We start from the raw sequence: 23969 nt of genomic DNA on the forward strand, positions 1-23969 counted from the left end.
TTCCTAGAGTCTGAGCTGGTGATACAGAGAGCTTTAAACTTACTCCTAAGTGATGAGATCAAAAGGCCAGATGAAATAGTGAAATTGGTTACACTGGAGTATAGCAGGCAAGAGAAGAAAAGCTTTTGGAGTGGGGGAGGGCAGAAATTTACATGAGAAAACAATTTGTTCAGGGACTAGAAATAACATTTGGTCCCACAGATGTTTCTATGCAAATGTGTAGAACATGGATAATAAAATGATTTAATACGTGCTACTGAAGTTTTTTTTTTAGGATGGTCCTTAAGATCGGCATCTTGTGATAAAAAGCTACAGACCTATTCAAAAGGAAAGACCTGCTAGGGGAGGCTGTGGGCTTTGCATGTAAAGAAGATATATATGGGCAGGCAAATCCATGAACCAGAGGGAGAAAACCCAGAGAACTTATTGGAAAGAGGAACAGAGATAATTGTGTTCATTTTTCACAGGCCACCCAAGTGGGTGGAAAGACACGTACCTGATGTAGATTGAAAACAGGAAGTGGCAATACAGAAAATGACAGAGACCTTAATGCTCAGTAAGATATAATTACAGCTCCTTGACTTCCCTTGCTGAAATTTTAATGTATTTTAGGCAGAAAACACAAAAATGTTATTTAAATTCTGAATATTAAAGAGAAATTAGTCAAGTAGCAATACCAAAAACCTTCAGAAAAAGCAGTCAGATGAAGCTATTTATTGTTGAAACCCGGGGGGGGGGGGATTAAGGAGGATTCTGTTATACAGTGAATCTAGATTTTAAGAAGATAGATGTGGAAAGTTTTGGAAAAAAAAAAAAAGATAGGTGAGAACTGACAGTTCTAGAAAGGCTATTCACAGAGGAAGTTTGTGAAACTGTCAGAAATATAATTTAGAACCTCCAAATGATCTTTGATGAAAAGTTACAGAAAATTAGACTAGCAAATAAATTTTCAGTGGTTGCACAGGTAGTGTTTCCTGAGCTTATAGTTATTATCTTTTTAAATACAAAGGACAACAACCAAGGACAGAGTAAGAGGGTGTCACAGACCTATGTAATTTGCATAATAAAAGTTAAAACCCCAAATAGTTAGTGGCTTAAAAAAATACTATAAATTTTTAGAAGCTTAAAGTTTCCTAAAGTTGTGTTTAAAACTAGGCTGTGCTACCTAGATAGTATAAATTTTACTCTGCCCAGTAGTGTAAAATTGATCATTGACAGAGGAAGTGGCTCTAATTTTCTATCTGTCAGTGATACTGACCATCAGACTGAAGATGACAGGATGCACTTTGATGAGATGTGTGAAGCTGCAGCGGTCATCCATGTGCTTATGTCTCTTGCCAATAAGCTCCCGCAAGAGTTTGAGTGTGGAACCACAAAATTGTTTCAGTGATCTAGGAAATTTGAAAGGTTCAGAAAAAATATGTGAATAAGGTTTGGTGTTGATTCTAGATCAGACAGATTATTTATAAACCACTATGACAGCAGTTGTTACCAGTCTCCTGTATGAATTCAGTGTGAAGTCATGTCATGCTAATCTAATCTCTTTGGACAGAGTTCTGTCTGGTAGTTCAAAAAGGCAGTAAATTTAGTTTATCTGAACATTAACAGAGAATAAAATAATGTTTGTTTTTGTGGTGTCTGAATAGCAGAATTGAGAAGACATTAATTTTAATATTAGGTGAAATAATAGTTTCGATGACTATTGGAGGTTGCTGTTCAAAATGTCTTTCTAAGGGAATGTTTCTAATGGTGGTTCACAGGACTGTTCTTACCCTTATCTGGTCAACATTTTAAAATATTTTTCATTGTTTCAGAGATCATTTAGGAAGCTTATAAAAAATACCCAAACATATTAAATCAGGTGGTATGCTCTAAAGTCAGTCTTTATCCAAGAATGGTGTTGGGTTACTTGAGTAGAGATGTGTGCCCTCTCCTATGTCTGTGCATGTGTCACGAAGCACTTGACCCCAGCCAGCCCACATCACAGTCCTCAGCACACTGAAGCCTGTGTTAGGTCTCCAAACTGGAGAAATGATTCACTAGCAAAGTCTTTTAGATCCATTATAAGTACTGTTAATCAACTGTATGCTGAGCAATTGTTGAGTGGCTTTGAATGCAAGTGTGAGGGCTGACCCACGTTGTTGGTTAAGTGTTGAGTAGAATGCTTTAAAATGTGGGTGACATGACGATGAGACAGCATCTTCTTAGGAAAGTCGAGTTGCTGAATGAGGAAATTTATTTAAAGAGAATGCCACCACATTTGTAAAGATGGAGAAAACTAAGATATACCAGGGTCAGAGCCTCCTGGTAGTCTCCTAAAGAAATAATGTATGGTTTGATACAATACTGAGAAAGATCATAAGATTATAGAAGTGTTTATAATTTTTTTTAAGTATGGAACTTTTTACTTCATAGAAGTAAAATCATTTGTAACACCATGAAACTTGAAAATCATTTGTAACACCATGAAACTTCATTGTAATTTTTTAATACAAAATTTAAAACTTTTAAGGTATAACATTTCAGCACAAAGAAAAGGACTCAGAAAATTTCATTATTCCATTATTTCTTTTTTACTATGGTTTGTTTTTATCCCTTCATCATATGTTTTACATGTCTTTCCAAATAAGGAAGATTTAATTAGTTTACCAAATAGTGACTAGCTATAAAATAATTGATATAATAATCTTTCTTATTGTGGTTAAAAAGCATATAACATTTACTATCTTAAACATTTTAATTTTTTTAAGATTTATTTTTATTTAATTATGCATACAAGAGCTGGGGTGTAGGCCAGAGGTTCAGGGAGTAAGAGGATTCACCAGAGACAGAGTGGGGAACAGAACAGGCAGACTGACTGAAATACACTTTTTTTTTTTATAGAGGCATGTTTTTATTTATTTATTTTATTTGTTTGTTTGTTTTGTTTATACATGCACTGGGTACAGTCAGAAGCGCGGGAGGGTGAGAGAATTCACCAGAGCCAGAGTGGGGAGCAGAGCAGGCAAAAGGACCGAAGTACACTGCTGAGGGAAGCAGTGGGCGGCAGGAGAGGTCTGCGCGCCATGTGGGACCCTCCTCTGGTGGCCAGGGAGCAACCCGGGATGGGGATTGAACCGCCGCAGAGGCCGCGGGCAGCTTTGCAACCCAGCGCTCAACCACTGCGCCACCGGGGAGGCCCTGAAATACACTTCTAAGGGGAGCAGCAGGTGAGACAGGAGAGGTCTGCTGTGCCATGTGGGTTAGTTCCCTAGTCAGGGATGAAACTCGCTGCAGTGGCTGGTGATAGCTTGATAATGCTGAGACTTTAACCCCTGCACCACCAGGGAGACCCTCTCAAACATTTTTAAATGTATAATCCAGCACTAAGTGTGATTACATTGTGTGCACATTTTCTTTTTTCTTTTCTTTTTTTAAAAAGATTTATTTATTTATGCATACAAGAGCTGGGGTACAGGCCAGAGGCGTGGGGGGGGTGAGAGGATTCACCAGAGACAAAGTGGGGAACAGAACAGGCAGATTGACCGAAGTACACTGCTGAGGGGAGCAGCTGGCGAGTCAGGAGAGGTCTGCTGTGCCATGTGGGTTGCTCCCTAGCTGGCCGGGGGATCCAACTTGTGCTGCAGAGCCTGGGGACAGCTTCACAGTGCTGTGTTTAATCCATTGCACCATCAGGGAGGCCCCACTGTGTGCACATTTTCATCTTGCCAGTACCCACTGAACAGCTTCACTCTTTCTACTATCTCCAAATCTGGGCAACCACCATTCTGTTTTCTGTTAGTAAGAATTTGACTACTTCAGATAATTCATGTGAGTGGAATCATGTAGCATTTGTCTTTATGCAACTGGCTTATTCTACTTAGCATAATGTCCTCAAGGTTCATCTGTGTTGTGCATATGACAAAATTTCCTTTTTTTTTTTTTTTTTTTTTTTTGTGGGACCCTTGCCGGTGGCCAGGAATTGAACCGGTGCTGCAGAGGCTGCGGGTAGCCTTGCAACCCAGCGCTCAACCTCTGTGCCACCAGGGGAGGCCCTCAAAATTTCCATCTTTAAAAAAAAAAAAAAAAAACAAAAATTTCCACTGTAGGTGTAGTCATGACTTGCTTAACAACACCAATTAGGTGATTTTGTTATTTGTGAAAACACCGTAGAGTGAAATTATATGATCCTAGATGGTATTGCCTACAACACACCTAGTCTACATGGGATAGCCAACTGGGACCACCATGGTGTATGCAGTCTGTTGTTGACCAAAACGTTGTTAAGCAAGGTATGACAATATAAACCATATTTTTTTTTGTCTTTTCATCAGTGGATAGACATTTAGGTTGCTTTCACCTCTTGGTTATTGTGAAGAGTGCTGCAGTGAACACATGGATATGCAAATATTTCTTAGAGATCCTTTTTTCAACTCTGCCTTGGAAGTGGGACTGCTGGATCATATAGCAGTTTTATGAGGAAACTCCATGTTGTTTTCTATAGCAGCTGTTCTATTTTACAATCCCAGTTTCTCAACATCCTTACCAATCTTTGTTATTTTCTATTTTTGTTGTTTTCTTTATTTATTTGTTTGTTTATTTATACAAGCACTGGGTACAATCAGAAGCACAGGAGGGTAAGAGAATTCACCAGAGTCAGAGCAGGGAGCAGAGCAGGCAGAAGGACCAAAGTACACTGCTGAGGGGAGCAGCCGTCGGCAGGAGAGGTCTGTGGGACCCTCCTCCGGTGGCCGGGGAGCAGCCGGGGATCGAACTGGCGCTGCAGAGGCTGCGGGCAGCTTCGCAAGCCAGCGCTCAACCACTGCGACAGCAGGGAGGCCCTGTTGTTTACTTTTAAATAGCATATGAGGTGATATCTCATTGCTATTTTGATTTTCATTTTCCTGATGTTCAGTGATGTTAAGTATTATTTTATATACTCTTTGTTCATTTGTATATCTTTGAAGAAGTGCCTGTTCAAGTCCTTTGCTCATTTTTTAATTGAGGTTTTGTTATTGTTGAGTTGTAGGAATCTTTATGTATTGTAGGTATTAATTTTTTACCAGATAAATGGTTTGTAAATATTTTCTCTTATTCTGTAGGTTGCCTTTTCTCTGTTGATTTTTTTATGCATAGAAGTTACTACATTTGACATGGTCATGTTTGTTTATTTTTGCTTCTATTGTCTGTGCTTTTAATATCATATACAAGAAATCATTGCCAAATCAAATGTCATGAAGATTTTCCCTGTGTTTTTTTCCTAGAAGTTTTATAGTTTCAATCTTTCATTTAGTTCTTTAATTATTTTTAGTTAGTTTTTGTATGTGATGTATAGTAAGGATCAAGTTCATTTTTTTTCATGTGACTATCCAGTTTTCCAATCACCATTTGTTGAAGATAATATCCTTTCTCCATTGTGTGCCCTAGGATCCCTTATCAAAAATCATTTGCTCATATACATGAAGATTTGTTTCTGGGTTGTCTGTTGTAGCCCATTGTTCTATTTTTGTCTCTGTTCCTATACCACACTGCTTTAATTACTATAGCTTTGTAACATGCTTTAAAATCAGAAACTGTGAGATTTCCATCTTTGCATTTCTTTCTCAAGATTGTTTTAGCTATTTATTGTCCTTTGAGAGTCAATATGAATTTCAGGACTTTCCTATTTCTCCAAAAATGTTACTGAGATTTTGATAGGGATTGTACTAAACCTGTAGATTGCTTTTGATAATACGGGTATCTTAATAATATTAAGGATATGGTATATTTTAATAACTATATGGAAGAACTAGTTGTTTATATAGGTCTTTGTGCTTTGTATATTCTGTTGTCTTATTGAAGAATACTTATTTTACTTTCTCTCTAAGAGAAGGAGGGGGGACATCAAAAGGGAAAAGGAAGAGCTACATTGCTTCAGCTCACACAAAGGGTATTGAGTCATTAAGATAGAAGCTGAAAATAAGGGACAAGGTGATCCGTAAGTATCCCTCTGATTTATAACTTCCTTCAAATTACCTGATGCATCAAAGGGCTACTCCTAGCAATCCTAATTCTTATGATTATATTGAAATTCAGAATACATAATAGTGAGCATTTTAGATTTAGTTGTGACAATCATAGCTTTCGATGATTAATTCCAGTTCATGGATTTTAAAATGAAAGCGCGCCTAATAAAAGTTACCGATTAAGATACTAAAGTTGGGCCTCCCCTGGTGGTGCAGCGGTTGAGCGCTGGGCTGCGAAGCTGCCTGCAACCTCTGCAGCACCAGTTCGATCCCTGGCCACTGGCGAGAGTCCCACATGGTGCACAGACCTCTCCTGACCTCTCTTGCCATGCCTACTGCTCCCCTCAGCAGTGTATTTTGTCAATCTGCCTGTTCTGTTCCTGCTCTGGCTCTGGTGAATTCTCTCACCCTCCTACGCTTCTGACTATACCCAGTGCTTGTATAAATAAATAAATCTTTTTCAAAAAAAGAAGATACTAAAGCTGGTTTCTGCTATCAATGTTTTAAATCTATGAGTTATTTTACTTTGGGTTCAACTTTTTTTTTTTTTAAGGATATTTTATTTATTTATACAAGAACCGGGGTGTAGGCCAGATTCATGGAAGGGTGAGAGGATTCACCAGAGACAGAGTGGGGAATAGAACAGGCAGACTGACGAAATACACTGCTGAGGGGAGCAGCGGGCACTACAGGAGAGGTCTGCCACGCCTTGTGGGACCCTTGCTGGCCGGCCGGGATTGAACTGGTGCTGCTGAGGCTGTGGACAGCTTCACAGCGCTGCGTTCAACTCCCTGCGCCACCAGGTGAGGTCCTTGGATTCAGTTTTTTTAATGAACAATTTCTTCTTATTTTATGGATCTAATTTCTTCTTTGTAAAGATATTAATTAAAGCCTTTTGACCTTTTCCTCTATTATCTGCATGCTCTCTATTCCTTCAGATTGTGTTCTCGTGTTTGTTTTGTTTTATTCTTCATGTAACTGAGTGGTGATCTTGAATTGTTCATTGACTTGTAAGTATAATTAAAACATGCAATTTTTTTCATTGTGGGCATGCCTCTTCTCTAACAGATGATGTAGAGGCCTGACTCTTTCAAATACCAATATCTGTAGCCCTTTTCTGTGGGGCTGTTTTTGTTTTTTCCAAAAATAATCCATGAGATTACTGCTTAAAGTGGTATATATCTTCCTGATAGTGTTCATGTATTATTTTTTTCCTGCATAGTCACCCTCTTTTCACACTTGGATCCTTTTTTTAAGTTTTTAGATAGACAAACCATGCACCAGAGTGAGGCAAACATAGCTGTCAGGGGAGGAATCTGAGCCGCTGCTCTCATTAAGACCTGGAATCATCTCCCTGCACTTCGCCCCGGCCTTCTTAGTATCAGATAGCTATAATTTGGGAAATTTTTGGAAGATTGTGACTTGAGTTGACTTTCTCTTGGTTATACCTTCTTTGGAGGAGGTATTTGCTATTCTGGTTTCTGAACACGGTTGCATTCTTCCACCTGCTTTCCTTTTCTTACAAATTTGTTGGTATCTGTAACCTGTTTTTATGTCTCCCCAACTTGTTTTGTTCTGTGGGTTTTACCATTTAAAAATATTTTTGCTTACATTTAATAATGTCCCCAGAAACAACAGAAATAAAAACCTATCTTTAACCCGCCATTTTTAAGGTAAATATCTTTCTATAGCACACAGGACCTCAAGACCCATCTCAAGTCCCACCCATTTCATGAACACTTGCCCTTATAACTCTAAATGTATTGGTGTTTCCTGGTCCTTATCATGAAACAAACAAAACCCTTGTTTTCAACTCTTTGTTCTAGATTTGTTTCTGTGGCCATGTGACTAAATTAGTATTTTAAATTGTCTTTAAATTTTAAAGGAGTGAAAACTTTAAAAAGAAATAGTTTAAATGCCCATTGTGTACAAAGCATTAGATTTGGTTATTGCAGGGAGGTATCTAAAGATCTGTCTCTCTTAGAGGCATGTGGCTGCAATAACCCAATAACCCTGAAAAATGACATTGGAGGGTAGAATATATGGTGGAAACAGGAGGTGGGGAAGCCTCGTGTGTCATTCAAGGGAAACAAAGGATAATAATGTAATAGGAGGGAAAGTTCCAAGCTTTGTTCAGGCAAGAATAAGTTTAAGTTCATGAATTCTGGTGTTTCTGTAAAGGAATAATAAATTAAAAAAAAAACAAAACTGTAAATCTTCCTGTTTTGGGCATAGTGGTTATTAGTCCTGCTAGGCAGATATTTCTGTAGCCTCCTCCCCACCAACATATGATAATGAAGGCTTAATAAGTACTTGGCGAATTAATGAATGGAAAAGCACTTTGGGAAGACACTTTTACTATACTATATCCTTATACTTTCTAAGAACAATAAACATTAAAGGTTTTTTTTTTGTCTAAATTTAGATTTTCCTTGCTGCTGCTTAACTTGGAGGAGTACTACTTTGAACAGCATACAGCTAATCATGTTCAACATAGGGGCAGTCAGGATGAAAGGTAAGGAAGATTTTGGATTTCCATGGACTAAGAAGCCTTTTGATGTCTAAGATTTTAAAATTAAACATGTCCGATATTAAAATTATTAGAATTAAATATTGTCTGATATTTTAAAATCATGTAAATACCCCTTTCTTCCTATTTGGAATGAGAAGAGGGGATTTATAATTTGTTGTTATAACTTCAAATCTAGGAAACAGTGTGTTCTCATTTCTTTTTTTTTTAAAGATTTATTTGTTTATGCATACAAGAACTGGGATACAGGCCAGATGTGTGGGGATGAGAGTATTCACCAGAGACAGAGTGGGAAACAGAACTGGCAGACTGACTGAAATACACTGCTGAGGGGAGCAGTGGGTGAGACAGGAGAGGTCTGCTGTGCCATGTGGGTAGCTCCTTGGCTGGCCGGGGAAAAAATTCGTGCTGCAGAGGCTGCAGACAGCTTCACAGTGCTGTGCTTAACCCCTTGTACCCCCAGGGAGGCCCTGTTCTCATTTCTTTAACTGTTTAGGTATCTTAAATCACCTGAGTAGGTCTCTGATTCATTTCATCACTTTTTTTCTTACATCCCATTTGTAATTACATTCTCAAATATTTGGGTTATGGTCTTACAAATTAATGACCATAAAACACAGAGTGGTATAAAAATCAGCACTTTCAAAATGAGTAACTTAAACTAGAAGAGAAATCTGCTTTCTTGCTATTTTAGTAACTACTACTCATTACTACAAAAACAGATGTTTCTTTGGTCGTATCTTTTGCAAAAGAGTGTAATGAAGTAATGAAGTGTTTTGTTTGTTTAAAATGCCAAGTTGGAATGTTTCGTTTTGTTAATGTTAATGTTTTGTTTGGTTAATGTTTTGTTTTGTTAGTATTTTGTTAAGACAGAAGTTGTTTCAGCAAAAGTGTATCTGTTAATAATTTCCTTTGAGAGGCCCTTTGGCAACTGTTGGCCACAACTTGGAAGTTGCTTTCATGTTAGAGAAACTCTTTAATTTTGTTATATGAGTTTATCCTAAAAGATAAAGACTGAGTAGTATTTATTTAAATAAAAAAGTAAAAATTATTTAGCTTTTTTGTTCAGGAACTCGGGACATATCTGTTTCCATAACATTTCAATAAGATTAGATAGTTACTATTCCTTGAACATATTCTTTTTCCTACTTCCATAACTTTTTATCTCGTATCCTCCGTCCTATATTGTAAAAATGTGTTGCTTAAAATTAAATACGTTTGTTTTTAAAATGCAAATATAAGCTAGAAAACCATAACCTGTTTTTGAGTTTAAAAGTTATTATTAGTGTGAATGGTACATTCCTATGGAAGTGAATTTGTTAATATCTAGCAAGGTCTTATATGTATCAATCTATTGATTTAGTGATGCAATTTCCAGGAATATTTCAAAGATACACTGGAAAATATGTAAATGGTCATACACAAAAGGTTATTAATTACAGCACTACTTATAATATCAAAATACTGGAAACATTTCAGTAGGGAACTGATATAATAAACCATGGTTGTCTACATATGGTACTGTGCAGCTGTAGTATTGACATGAAGAAGTTCTATATAGAAGTGCTCCCTGGTATATATTAATTGCAAAAAATAGGGGGCTGAATACTGTGTATTTTTATGCTACCTTTCTTATAATAGAAAGGGGGGACAGTTTTTTTAGTATATTTAAAAAAATTAATAATATTGTATATTACATATTTTAGAAAACATGAACTTTTCAACCCAGAAAAGGGAGGGATTGGGGGGATAACATGAAGACTCGGTTTCTCTAAATTTACTTTATTTTGTAATCTTCACTTTGGAACAACAAGTATTTTATATGTATCTTTTAATATGGAATTAAATTTTAAGAGAAATAGTACATATTAAAAATCAAAAAGAAAATGAGACAAATGAACTTAACTCCTCATAAACTTGGAGGTTAGCCACGGAAAAGAATTGTAGTTATCAACATCACAACACAGTATTTTAACTGTGTCCCTGGTAAGATATATCCTAAAGTAGAAAAGAATCGAAAAGATGTGGTAAATTGCTTTGGTAGTCATATTATTATTAATAATTATTGGCATTATTATTTTGAAACATATATACATGCACATAGATTTATATAGTTGGATAAAGCAGATAATATGTTAATTTCAGGAACAAACTTTTCCACATAAAAGAGACATAAATCTAATAATAAAGGAATTAAGTAAAAGCCTTATAATCTTCAATTTGAACTAGAATTGCTTACATGGATTCATATACTTTTTTAATAATAAAGGAGTTAAGTGAAAGCCTTATAATCTTTCATTTGAATTCAAAATACTTACATGGATTTGTATACTTGTCTTCTAAGGGAAAGTATTTTCTAACTCTATCCTCTGGAAAGGCCTAGAACTAACCTGGTAACAGTGAGCACAGTGATTATGATCTCTGAATACCACTTTCCACTAAAAGGAATGAGGGCTCTTTGGAGAAATGACTAAGTCTGAGTCTGAGGCAGAAAATGTGTGAGATGACTCTGAAACATCTTGTCATACTGATAAGAAAGGAAGCTATCAAAAGCAATTGAAAATTGAATTAAAAGGTCACAAGGGCCAACTTGAAGAGGTTAACAGGCAAAAACTGGATAAATTGAGCATAAAAAAATAAGTGCCTTCAGTGAATTAAAATGTATCAGAAGTGCTAAAACCATGAATTCACACACACACACATACCCAATGGATACACATACATACACTAAACAGTTACCTTTGAAGGACATTAGGACACCAACTCATTTTTCTGAAACTTGACAATTAAATGTAAAAAATGAAGCTTTTTTCCTGTTTTGCTAATACAAAGTGTACTTCAGGGTAACCAAATTGTAGGTAAGTAAAGTTCTTCTTTGTTGACAAATTCTAACTAATAAATATAGAAAGAATGTTCAAGATTTCAATTCCTAAAGAATAATGGATCTATAGTATATCAGGGGTCTATAAGCCATAGTAATTGCAGTAGCTGGGTGATTGATACTTGGGAATTTTTTATTCTTTCAATTTGTATATGCTTAGAAATTTCTATAAAATGACTTATTAATAATTTGTAGTGTTAGAAAAGTATTCAATAAATGCTGTTAATGGTATGGAAAAATTATATAAAATCAGCAATTTAAAAAAATCCTCTGAGGAAGACTTCTAAGTTAAATGATGACCTTCAGCATAATGAGTGTTCACATTCTTTAAGTATATCTATATTGAGCACTGAAGCAAGAAAGCTAAAGTAAATACTTTCTACCCATAAAAAAACAGGGAGGATTGCTCTGGTGGTGGAGGAGATGGCCAGTGCTCTTATATTATAAAATTGAATTCCTCAGTGTGATTTTTTTAAATACTGTGTTTCCAAATACAGCATGTGAATTGCAAATGCCAATAGGAACCACTATTTTGTGTTTAGTTTATCAGAATTAATCCACAGAATAATCTGAACTAAAGCCCCATTTTCTCCTCTTACCCCACATAATGATTTCAAAAAGTATTATCATATTGGGATAGAGGAGTGAATTTTTCAGGGATGAGGTATTTGAACTAGAGCTTGATAAATGATTGGTATTTTTCCAGACAGTGGGGCTAGGAATAGCATATACAAAGCTAAAAGGTCTAAATGAGCAAGATTATTTTGATTAGATTATAGAGTTAATATATCACAAATATTGACAATGAGGTGGAGAGGCCCAACCCAGATTTTGTTTTGGATTTATCCTGTAGGGCAGGAAGCTATTGGCATATCTGTAAGCAAGGAAGGATATCGATTTTTTTTTTAAAGATTTATTTATTTATTTATTTATACAAGCACTGGGTACAGTCTGAAGCGCGGGAGGGTAAGAGAATTCACCAGAGCCAGAGTGGGGAGCAGAGCAGGCAGAAGGACCAAAGTACACTGCTGAGGGAAGCAGCGGGCGGCAGGAGAGTTCTGCGCGCCATGCGGGACCCCCTCTGGTGGCTGGGGAGCAGCCGGGGATCGAACCGATGTTGCAGAGGCTGTGGGCAGCTTCGCAACCCAGGGCTCAACCGCTGGGCCACCGGGGAGGCCCTAGTTTTTGGGTTTTTTTTTTTGTTTGTTTGGTTTTGTTTTGTTTTTTTGGTAGAGGAAGAATTTACATGAGTTGAGGGAAAGTAAGAAGGTATAGAAGCTAGGAAAGCAGTCAGGTTCTTTCTAGAATATAAGTGAAATAAATGCTTCAGTTAAGAAGATTCTGTGTTGTTTACTAGGGCACCGAGGGATGGCTAGAATAAAATTCCAATGCCATAAAGTTATTTTAAAGAACCTAAGAGTCTTGAAGTTCTATTTGTAGACAAAATGTACTATTGAATGTTAATTTTTAGATGATTTTTTAATAAGTTAATATTTGCATCACATGTGTTCTGATTATGAACTGTTGCCTTGATTTAATCATTAATAAAAGTCATACAATCAATAAAAAAGTATAGATTTTTATTAGCCTCAGGCAAATGATCCATATTGGTTTCAATTAATAACTGTCTCTAAAATGATAAACAAATTTTACCAAAAACTTATGGAAACCATATAAACATCCCAGGAAAGGATGAAAATGGTAAAGTCTACAACTGATTTACTTGATGGTCTAGCATTAGGCAGTCTTTAAAATTGTTACCTTGGAATTTTTTTTTTTTCCTGAATTCCAACATACCCCAAAATCACCATTAAAGTATTTGATGTGCTAAATTCAAACTCTGTTGTTTTTCCATAATTATAGATTTAAAAAATTCCTTTAATCAGCATTGTCCTCTGAATTTTAGATATTCATTATTGCCTTTTGAATAGTCCTTTCAGATTTAAGAAGCTAAAAGTCAACAGTATTTCTTAAAAATCAGTTTTCTGATCCTTTGTTTCTTTCTCAGAGTAGTTATGTGGTACAAATGAGGTAATAAAAATAAAACGCATGAGATGAGCTCAATAAATGAAACCATAATTACAATCTGTGCACATTTCATTAACCTCTAGAGAGGTAAAGGTAAGGAAAATTATTTTTCTATATTTTCCAACCTTTCATACTTTTCTCTTTAATTAGGTTTTTCATCTTTTATTAGTTGATGTTTTAGTCATCTACTTTCTTGTTAAAATGTATTATTCTTTGGTGACTTTTCTTATGTTCATTGATAATAATCCATTGTACTTTGATCTCTAGGAAAATCAGAGGTTCCTTAAAAATATGTTCAAAATCAGTTATTTTTGAACCGGATGCAATATCCCAGCCCATCATTAAGGTAAATGCATTTAAGTATGAACAGAGATAGTCCTACATTTTACCTTTGCTTTTTTTAAAAAAATTTCCTCAATGTTTTCCAGATTCCTTTGCGAGATTGTATAAAAATAGGAAAACATGGAGAAGATGGAGCCAATAAACACCTTGCAAAGTATGCCATTGTTACTAATACTAACTGTTTAATTTTATTTCTACCAAAGAATTGTATGTATTTAATCACTTTTATCTGTATTTTAGGGAGAAATCTGGGGGAATTTCACTTATTTTCAGTCAGGTAAGAGACATAGTAATTATTTTTTCCTAGCCTGAATAAACACAGATACACACAATTTTTTTTTTGCAAGATGAAGTTATTAATTTTATAGAGCTCTCAATGAAGACCATTGGAATAGATGGTTAAATGCTTTAAAATTTTAATAACTGAGAAATAAAAAATGTTATAATCCCTGATGAGATCCTTAATGTTTATTACATATGTGACTCCTGAAGGCTTGTGGTTTTGTCCTCAAGAGTGTACTGATACTATGTGAGGGCTGGACTGTAGTTCAATAGGACTGTAGTTCCCCTGGTGGCCTCCTAGCCATTTAGAAGGGGAGGCCTGTGCAAGCCTCCTAAATTGATTTCAGGTTAACTCAAGATGACAGCTAGCTACTCATGATGTGTAGTCTCTAATTATGTCACTTGGGGCCATGACCTTTTATTCATTTGACATTTAAACTGTGTACATTTATGTACCCAGTGCCGTGTTTAATGCTACAATACAGAGGTAAATGAAAATATGGTTTTACTCCTGTTCCATAGTTAAGGACTATAGATTTTTAAAACACTATAAAAAATGAGTTGAGACTGTCACCTGCCATTATATTCTTCATCTTTAAAATGAAAGGGTTGTTATAAGAAAGAAAAAATCAAAATCAACAAACAACTATGAACCAGAGACACACTATGGGGGGTGGGGGGCGGGGAAAGGAGGGATTGGGGTCAAAATAAGGGGGTTGCAATTGTGTGAGGAATATAAAAATAAAATGAAAAATAAAATGAAAGGGTTGAGGAGGTGAATGTTGTCTCAACTCTCTGCAGAGCTCTAATTCCTTGAAGTGTTCAAAGAAAATCCTGTGACATATTAAATGTGGGAAAACCTATGGGAAACAAAGATACAAAGATTTCTTTACTTCTGGGCTTAACATTGACAGTGCATTGAGGGCCTCAAGGAGGGAAATCATTAGGAGCAAAGTCTCTCCAGGGGTATTTGGATCACTGAACTTTTAGTTCATGGAGGATTTTTTTTTAAGATTTATTTATTTATGCATACAAAGGGTGAGGTGTAGGGCTGAGGTGCGGAGAGGCAAGAGGATTTACCAGAGACAGTGGGGAGCAGAACAGGTGGATCTACTGAAATACACTGTTGAGGGGAGCAGTGGGCGAGACAGGAGAGGCCTGCTGTGCCATGTGGGTTAGCTCTCTGGCTAGGGATCGAACTCATGCTATAGAGGCTGTGAAAGCTTCATAGTGCTGAGACTTAACTCCTTGTACCACCACGGAGGCACCCATGGAACATTTTTTAATGATAATAAAAATTATTTTGTGAAAGCTAAGAGTTACCAGATTAGGTGATTCTGTTTGTTCAGAGAAAGGTACTATTTCTGTTTCTTTTTCACTTCACTTTTTTTTAACTGACATATGAAAACAGTTACAGCACCTGTATCACCTTAGAGAAGGAACCCCATTATTAACAATTATTGTCCGAACATGTGCTGTCATTTCTGGTATCATTCTTTACCGGGGCCTTGTTCTAAGAAAGTCCATGTCTTGAAAGGTTTCAATTTCAGTTCCATTAAAATACATACATTTAGTAAAATTTTAATAACTTTAGGCTTAGAAATAAAGCCTCCTAACCTCAGCTACTTCTGATAGTTTATGGAATAGGTCTTATATTAAACTGGAAATCAGGTTAATGTCAAGGGTGCATAGACACAAGCTACTCTTTCAAGTATTATTTTAAGCTTCCTGGGTTAAGTACACAACCAGAAAATGCAGTTTATGTGTTGTTGGTTTTTTTGATTGCTTACTAGGTTACAATGTTTCAGAAATGTTACCTCTAAGTTTTAGAGTTTTGCTTTAAAATTGTGTTTGTGTGTGTGTATATGGGCACAGGGGTATGCGTGCGTTTGTGTGATCATGTGTAGAAGAACTGAGGTGTAGGCCAGAGGTGCAGGGGGGTGAGAGGAATTGACCAGAGACAGAGCAGGAAATATAACAGGAATATTTACTGAAATACACTGCTAAAAGGAGCAAGTGGGCAAGACAGGCAAATTCTGCTGTGTTGTATGTAGATTAGCTACCTGGCTGGGGGATCGAACTCAGGCCATAGCAGTAATAGCACTGAGACTTAACTCCTAAGCCACCAGGGAGGCCCCTGAAACTTTCTTTTGTGAGTAGAATAAACAGGGGGTTTTGCATGTGTGTGTAAACAAAGCAGTTTTACTTATTTTTAAAGATTTATTTTTATTTATACATGCAAGAACTGGGGTGTAGGCCAGAGGTGCAGGGCGTGAGAGGATTCACCACAAACAGAGTGGGGAGCAGAACAGGCAGATCTACTGAAATACACTGCTCAGGGGAGCAGCAAGTGAGATAGGAGAAGTCTGCTATGTCATGTGGGTCAGCTCCCTGTCCAGGGATCAAACTCAGGTTGCACTGGCTGGTGATAGCTTGATAGCGCAGAGACTTTAACTCCTGCATCACTACTGAATATTCATATATTCAGTAAGTGTTATATTCAAGGCTTTGTATATGTTGGGAAGGACAAAATCTCTCTCCATAGACTTTACTTTTAAATGGGGGCAACAGATAGTAAGCAAGGATCTCCTATAATGTCAGTAAGTGGTTAATGCCATGAAGAAAATGAAAGCAGGATAAAGAACAGAATATCAGGTTGCCTTTCTTAATCACTTGAAGACATGTGGGAGTAATCCATGCAGTTATTCCGAGTGTGATGTTCCAGTTACTGAGCATGGCAGGGGCCACAACTCTGAGATGTGAACATCTCAGGTAGAAGGTGCAGTGAGATGAGTACACCTGGGCCATAGCCATAAGGGAGAGTGCTAGGAAGAAAGTATAGAGCATGGGGTGTTGAACACAGAGCTGTAAAGCTGTCCACAGCCTCTGCAGTGTGGATTTGATCCCGGCCAGCCGGCCGGCGAGAATCCCACATGGTGCTGCAGACCTCTCCTGTCTCACCCGCTCCTCCTCTCATCAGTTTATTTCGGTAGATCTGCCTGTTCTGCTCCCTGCTCTGTCTCTGGTGAATCCTCTCACCCTCCTGCGCATCTGGCCTGTACCCTGGTTCTTGTATGCATGGGTAAAACATGACAGGGACCATGTCATGGAGGACCTTGTGGGTCAACTGTAAGGAGTTAAAACACAAAAGAAGAAAACCATTAAAGAACTGAAAGAGAGTGGGCCCAGTCTGACTTGTACATGTTTGTAAATCTCTCTGGAGTATGAGTTCAGAGAACATACTTCATGGAGTCAAGTGTGGAAGCAGGAAGACCTTTAGGGGTGTTCAGAATCCAGGTATTGTGGACCAGGATGGTAGCAACAGAAGGATGAGCTGTGAGCAGTGTCTGGATGTATTCTGAAGAAAAGTCACTCTGATGGATTAGTTCATGGTATAAAGGAAAACAGAATCAGGAATTTGCTTCTACTGGGTCAATAGTAGTGCCTTTTATTATAGTAAAGAAGCTTAGGGAAGACTAGGCAGGGTTGAGAATGCAACCTCTGCAAGAAGTCTGGCAGGCATTTAGAAGCATTAGTGGATGGGGGTGTCTGACAGGAGGCTGAGGCTGGAAAGATGGATTTTTTTTAATGCCCTGGAGCTGGATGAGCTTTCCATGTGAGGGAGTGTGGAAGGAGAGGTCAGAGGACTAAGACCCTGCAGCATTCTTGTTTTTTTTCCTAAAGATTTATTTATTTATGCATGCAAGAACTGGGGTGCAGGCCAGAGGTGTGGAGGTTGAGAGGATTCATCAGAGATAGAGTGGGGAGCAGAACAGGCAGATGTACTGAAATACACTGCTGAGGGGAGCAGTGGGCAGTCAGGAGAGGTCTGCTGAGCCATGTGGGTAGCTCCCTGGCCAGCCGGGGATTGAACTCATGCTGCAGAGGCTACGGACAGCTTCACAGTCCTGTGCTTTACCCCTGATACCACCAGGGAGGCCCAAAATATTAGAGGTTGGGTAGAGAGCGGTTCTGCAGGAGAACAGAAGGAACAGCTGGTGAGGTCGAGGAGAACCAGGAGAGAGTAGCGGCTAGACAGCCAAGTGGAAATCTGCTTTCGGAAAAGTCATCAACTCTGTCACATGACCTGAGAAACAGGGTTGATCAAATCTTGAGACTTGGCCAGTGGATAAGGCAACATGGAAATACTGTGCACCTTTTATGCCCCTCACAGGGATGGTTTCAGTAATGTGGTGAAAGGTGAAGGGTAAAAACCTGTTGTGGGTTCTGGAGAAAGTACAGTGAGCTCTTTCAAAGAGGTTTTTGCCACAAAAAAGGAACAGAACTGCAGAAGGAGAATGAGACCAAGGGAGACTTCTTATCTGTGATTTTGTTTCAGTGGGAGAGAACGCAGTATTTAATTGTAGAAGCAGAGTTTTGGGTGGCTAGTCTTGAGATCCCAGCAGAATTGAGCCCAAGTCCATTAGAATAGGAGGGAAGGCAGAGATAAATTAGAAGGTGTTGGTGGCTTGTGGATGGTGTTGCTTGTTTGATATAGTTATTATATATTTATATTACACAGGTCAGTACATGAGAAAATACCATATGAAAATACCAGAGAGCATCAAAAGAAATATCTTTGTTAGTGAATATATTTCATATCACAGTGACTTTGTTTTACCCAATTTTAAAGATTTATTTATTTATGCATGCAAGAGCTGGGGTGTAGGCCAGAGGTTTGGGGTGGAGATAAGGGGATTCACCAGAGACAGTGAAGAGCAGAACAGGCAGATTGACTGAAATACATTGCTGAGGGGAGCAGTGGGCAAGACAGGAGAGGTCTGCTGCACCATGTGGGTTAGTTCCTTGGCTGGGGATTGAATAACTGCTGCAGTGGCTGCTGATAGCTTCACATTGCTGAGATTTAACCCCTTAAGCCACCAGGGAGGCCGCTGTTTTACATATTTTTTTAAGAAAACTAGCACTAAGACTAGGCTTTCTTATCTATTTAGTACAAGGAGATGACATTCATAAAACTTCTTTGATGTTTTATTCATCGGTAATGTTTGCTGCTTTGTTGTCTTGAGTCTCTTTTTAATTTAATATTTATTATTTTAACATTAGAACTTTAAAAGTCATAGTAACATTAATGCAAATAATTTTGGAAGTAGAATTTGTGATTTAACGTCTATTTGTAATACCCTGATTTATATTTTATTCATAACATGAAAAATTTTGGGTTTTTACAAGTGTTGATTTGTCTTTATCAGGTATATTTCATTAAAGAACACAATATTGTTGCACCATATAAAATAGAAAGGGTAAGTAAAGCTTTTCATTTATTCCCAGTAATTTATATTGTAATTTTGAGAAATAAGGCTTTGTGACTCCATTAACATCTTTAATCAAATATAATAACAATGGATATTTAAAAGCTTGTTATTTAGCAGTTATAACAGAATTACCCAGGAGAGCCACAGATTTTAGTCCAAGAAATTTCAATTAACTTTTTGACTTCAAAAAAATAAATGTGTCTAATAGGAAAAAAACGCTAAATGATTACATTAGAAATTGCAGTTAGAATATACATTTATAAGATTATGTATTGAATATTAATGATAATTGACTTTTTAATGTTTGAGGAATATGGGTTATAAAATATTTCAAAGTTCAATAATAATTCATTAATGTATAATTAGGTAGAAGCTATGGGTAGAGTTGAATACAATATCTGTTTTTCCAGGACTTGTCAAGAAGCATGGACATTACATTTAACCACTCTGTGCTTTATTAAATCCTTTATGCTTCAACATAATGTAGATTAAATGGATAACTACTTCAAAAAGAATGTTCTTACAGAACCTAGGGACTAGCCTAGAGCTCCTAATGACACCTTTATGATTTAGGAAAACCTACCCTCTCTGGAAAAATATCATCCCACAGGTTGAATTTCAGTCCCAGCACAAGCAAGCTTGTGGTTTCTCAGCCTGCAACTTGTGGAATTCACAAACTGCATGAAGTGGCCTTTTAATTTTATGTATAAGAAACACTTGCATGTGCCAGTTATTCAGAAACTACTAATACTGAGATTTAATTACTCTCAGGTGGTGCTGTTGGCTTTTGGAGCAACATAATTCTTCATTGTGGGACCATCCCCTATATTACAGCCATTCCTACTTGCTAATGACCCTACTACACTGTTCTCCTCTTTGCTGTAGTAACCCCTCTACACATTGACAAAAGCCCCGCCTGGAGGCAGTCGCACACCCCTCCCCCAAGTTGATAAACACTGCCTGGGGTGTGCCCCCTCTAAAGGCTATCTGGATACCCACTTGAAGTGTAAAGCTGCACTCAGTCTGTTGAACAATTATGTAAAAGAAGATAAGAGTGATTGAGCAAAGAAAAGTTCTTTTGTTCCACTGTGAATTAGAACAACAAAGGATTCTCAGATCTTAAAAAGGGAGGAAACATGACATTGATAGTGATGAGAGAATAGTAAGCCCCAGTCCCTCCTTCCTTTCATGGAGATACTGATTTTAACAATACATGGACCTTTGTGAGAAATCCAGAATCCAATTAAGAAGCCCCCTGCATTGTAGGTGGACAAGAAACCAGTTGCCTCAAAGCTAGTGAGAAAATTTGTGACACCCTTTCACTTTAGTCCTTACCCCCAGCACAATGACATGTAATTAGAAGCAGCACTGAGCTGCTTCCTAGGGAGGGAAAGAGAAGATTGGATCCATTCATCCAATGTTTTGATTTTTCGGTGTGCTGCTTGAGGAACTGACTTCAGTCTTACCTTCCTTGGCGCTCTGACAGGGATTGGCATATTCCAGATGCCTTGGTGCCACTAAAACAGGAAGAAAAAAAATAAAACAAAACACAGTGGCTGCATTTTCAGAGGACCTGTGGCACAGTGGACAGAGGTGGATACAGCAGGGTCTACTGCAGGGGAAAGGAAAGAGAATCTGTATTCTGTGATTTGGCTTTTCAGGTGGTCAACCAAGGGACTGGTTGCTGCTTCACCTTTCCTGAATTCCAGATAGGATTAGCATACTCTGGATTCTACAGGCTGCTGGGAACCAAAAAGAGTTGGATAGCTCATAGCAGCTCAAAAAAACCTGCAGAATCGCAAATCAATACCAGAGAAAACAAGATTATGTGAGCTCTTTCCCAAGGACATTGGCTAATCCTTCTCTGTGAATCTACTCGCACAAGTTCAGAGAAAAGTCAACTATAGAAAAAGTTTGAGAAGCCCCCAATTGCTAGCTGAACTGATTGGTGAAAATCTTTCCCGTTTTGAAGCCAGTTCATAAAGACCAGGGGAGGTAACTCTTTTCAAATGAATGGATACCAACACAGAGTTACAATGCATCTGAAGAAACAGTAGAAATGGCCCAATCAAATACACAGAATCCTCTCCAGAATGTGAGATGAGAAAGAAATGGAGATTTATAAATTACCTGACAAAGCAAACATCATAAAGTTACTCACTGAGCTCAAGAAAATAATGTTTGAACAAAATGAGAATTGCAGCAAAGAGACAGAATATACTTAAAAGAACTAAACAAAAGTTTTGGAAATGGTGGAAGAATGCAATAATTGAAATGAAAACTAACCAGATTTCAAGAGCAGACTTGATCAAGGAGAAGAAATAACCAGCAAACTCAAAGATGTTATTTGGGTTATGCCATTAGAGGAACAGAAAGGGAAAAAGAATGAATGAGTGAAGAAAACCTAAGGGGCTTATGGGACACTATCAGGTGGGAATCCTAGAAGAAGAGAGAGAGAGGCAGAAAGCTCACTTTAAGGTATAATGGCCTAAAACTTCCCAAATCTGGGAAAAGAAATAGGTATTCATGTTTAAGAAGACCAGTGGATCTCATAATTCTAAAGATGTCCACACTGAAATACACTATAATCACATGGTCAGAAGTCAAAGACAAAAAGAATTTTGAAAGCAGTAAGCGAAAAGCAACTCATCTCACACACATAGACAGAACAGACGTTGTAAGATTTTCATCAGTAAATTTCTGAGCAGAAACCTTGTTGGCCAGAAGGGAGTGGGATGATATATTAAAAGTGCTGAAATAAAGAACTGCCCACTAAGAATGGTGTATCTAGCAAATCTGTGCTGAGGAAATGAAGACAAAGCAGTGACTTCCCATATAAACAAAAGCTGTGGGAGTTCACCACACTAGAACTGTCTTACAAGAAATGATAAAACACGCCCTTTAACTTAAAAAGAAAAAGACTTTTAGCAGCAACACAAGAGCAATAAAAATATAAAATTCACTGGTCAAATGCAGTGACTACAGTAGTCCCCCTTCCTCACAGTTTTTGCACATGGTGAGCAAAAGAGATCAGTTATATATGTGTGTGTATACACAATTGTGTTAGACAAAAATAAGCTTTCAGTTGAAAACTGTCACAAGAGACAAGGACATCATGTAGTGATAAAAGGGCTAATTTACGAGAAAGATATAAATTTCTGTACTTGGGTTCTCCAGAGAAACAAAACAAATTGTGTGTGTGTATGCATATGTGTATATGTATTTGGAGAGAGACATTTATTATAAGGTATTGGCTCACATGACTATGGAGGCTATGAAATCCATACCTATGATAATTGATGTTGTAAGTTATAGTTCAAGTTCAGAGACAAAAGAAGACATGTGTCCCACCTCAGTGACAACTGGGCTGTGAAAGAATTCTTTCTTGCTCAGCTTTTTAGTTTTTCAGGCATCTACCAGATTGGATGAGACCTCCCACAATGGGGAGGGTAGTCTACGTTACTCAGTGTTCCAATTCAGATGTTACTCCCATCCAGAAACACCCTCACAGACACACGCAGAAATAACTTTTAACAACTACTTGGGCATCAAATTAAAATAGAAAATTAACTATCATGTGATATATATTTATATATATGCTCCCAACCTCACAGTACTTAAATACATGAAGCAAACATTGTGACAGAATTGAGGGGAGAAATTGACAGCAACAAAATAATATACTTTAAAGCACCACTTTCAATAGTGGATAGAATAACCAGATAGAAGATCAGTTAGGAAACAGAGGATTTGAACACTGTAGACAAAATTGATCTAATAGACACATACAGGTCATTCCACCCAACGTCAACAGAAAACACAATCTCCTTAAGACACATGCAACTTTCTCCAGAATAGATTACATGGGAAGTCACAAAACAAATCTTAACAAGTTTAAAATTGAAGTTATACCACCTGTCCTTTTTTCATCCACAGTGGAATGAGACAAGAAATCCGTAACAGAATGAAAAATCACAAATATATCAAAATTAACACTCTTGCACTCCTATTGATTGTAGGGTAAAAAGGAAATAAAAAGGGTAATTTAAAAATATGTCCAGATAAATAAAAACAAAAATATATCATACTAAAACTTATAGGGGCAGCAAAAGCAGTACTCAGAGGAAAGCTTGTCATGGTAAATGTCTATATTACAAAGAAGTAAGAGTTCGAATTTTAAAACCTAACTGTATGAGCCTCCCCTGTGGCGCAGTGGGTTGAGTGCCACACTGTGAAGCTGTCTGCAGTCTCTGCAGCGCAGGTTCGATTCCTGGCAGGCCAGGGAGAAACCCACATGGTGTGGCAGACCTCTCCTGACTTGCCCGGTGCTCCCCTCAGCAGTGTCCTCAGTCCGTCTACCTGTTCTGCTCCCCACTCTCTCTGGTGAATTCTCTCACCCTCCCGCACCTCTGACCTATACTCCAGTTCTTGTATAATTAAATAAATCTTAAAAAAAAAAAAAAACCTAACTATATATACACTTCCAGGAGCTAGAAAAAGAGCAGCAAACTAGGCCCAAAGTTAAACAGTAGGAAGGAGATAATAAATACAGCACTAAATCTGATAGACCATGCCTCCCTACACCTCTGTTTGCAGGGTGGAGTAAGGAAGGACACACGAGGCAGATGTGTTCTTTTTTTTTTAAAGAT

General features: G+C 37.5%; 1 protein-coding gene across 8 annotated transcripts in view; it reads left to right on the forward strand.

Annotated features, from left to right (window-relative positions):
• Nucleotides 1-23969, forward strand: part of NSMAF (neutral sphingomyelinase activation associated factor) — a gene marked incomplete at both ends in the record, with an annotated part of 63663 nt that overhangs the window by 7834 nt on the left and 31860 nt on the right. For 7 of the 8 annotated variants that reach the window (XM_084230905.1, XM_084230904.1, XM_084230906.1 and 4 more), the window contains 5 exons: nucleotides 8410-8499; nucleotides 13691-13769; nucleotides 13852-13919; nucleotides 14006-14042; nucleotides 19258-19308. In XM_084230905.1, coding sequence (XP_084087031.1) covers nucleotides 8410-8499; nucleotides 13691-13769; nucleotides 13852-13919; nucleotides 14006-14042; nucleotides 19258-19308 — 325 coding nt within the window. The remainder of the gene's footprint in view (nucleotides 1-8409; nucleotides 8500-13690; nucleotides 13770-13851; nucleotides 13920-14005; nucleotides 14043-19257; nucleotides 19309-23969) is intronic. The other variant, XM_084230910.1, reaches the window with a different exon arrangement.

The sequence above is a fragment of the Talpa europaea genome (genome assembly GCF_964194135.1).
Source record: "Talpa europaea genome assembly, chromosome: 3".
Classification (NCBI taxonomy): domain Eukaryota; kingdom Metazoa; phylum Chordata; class Mammalia; order Eulipotyphla; family Talpidae; genus Talpa; species Talpa europaea.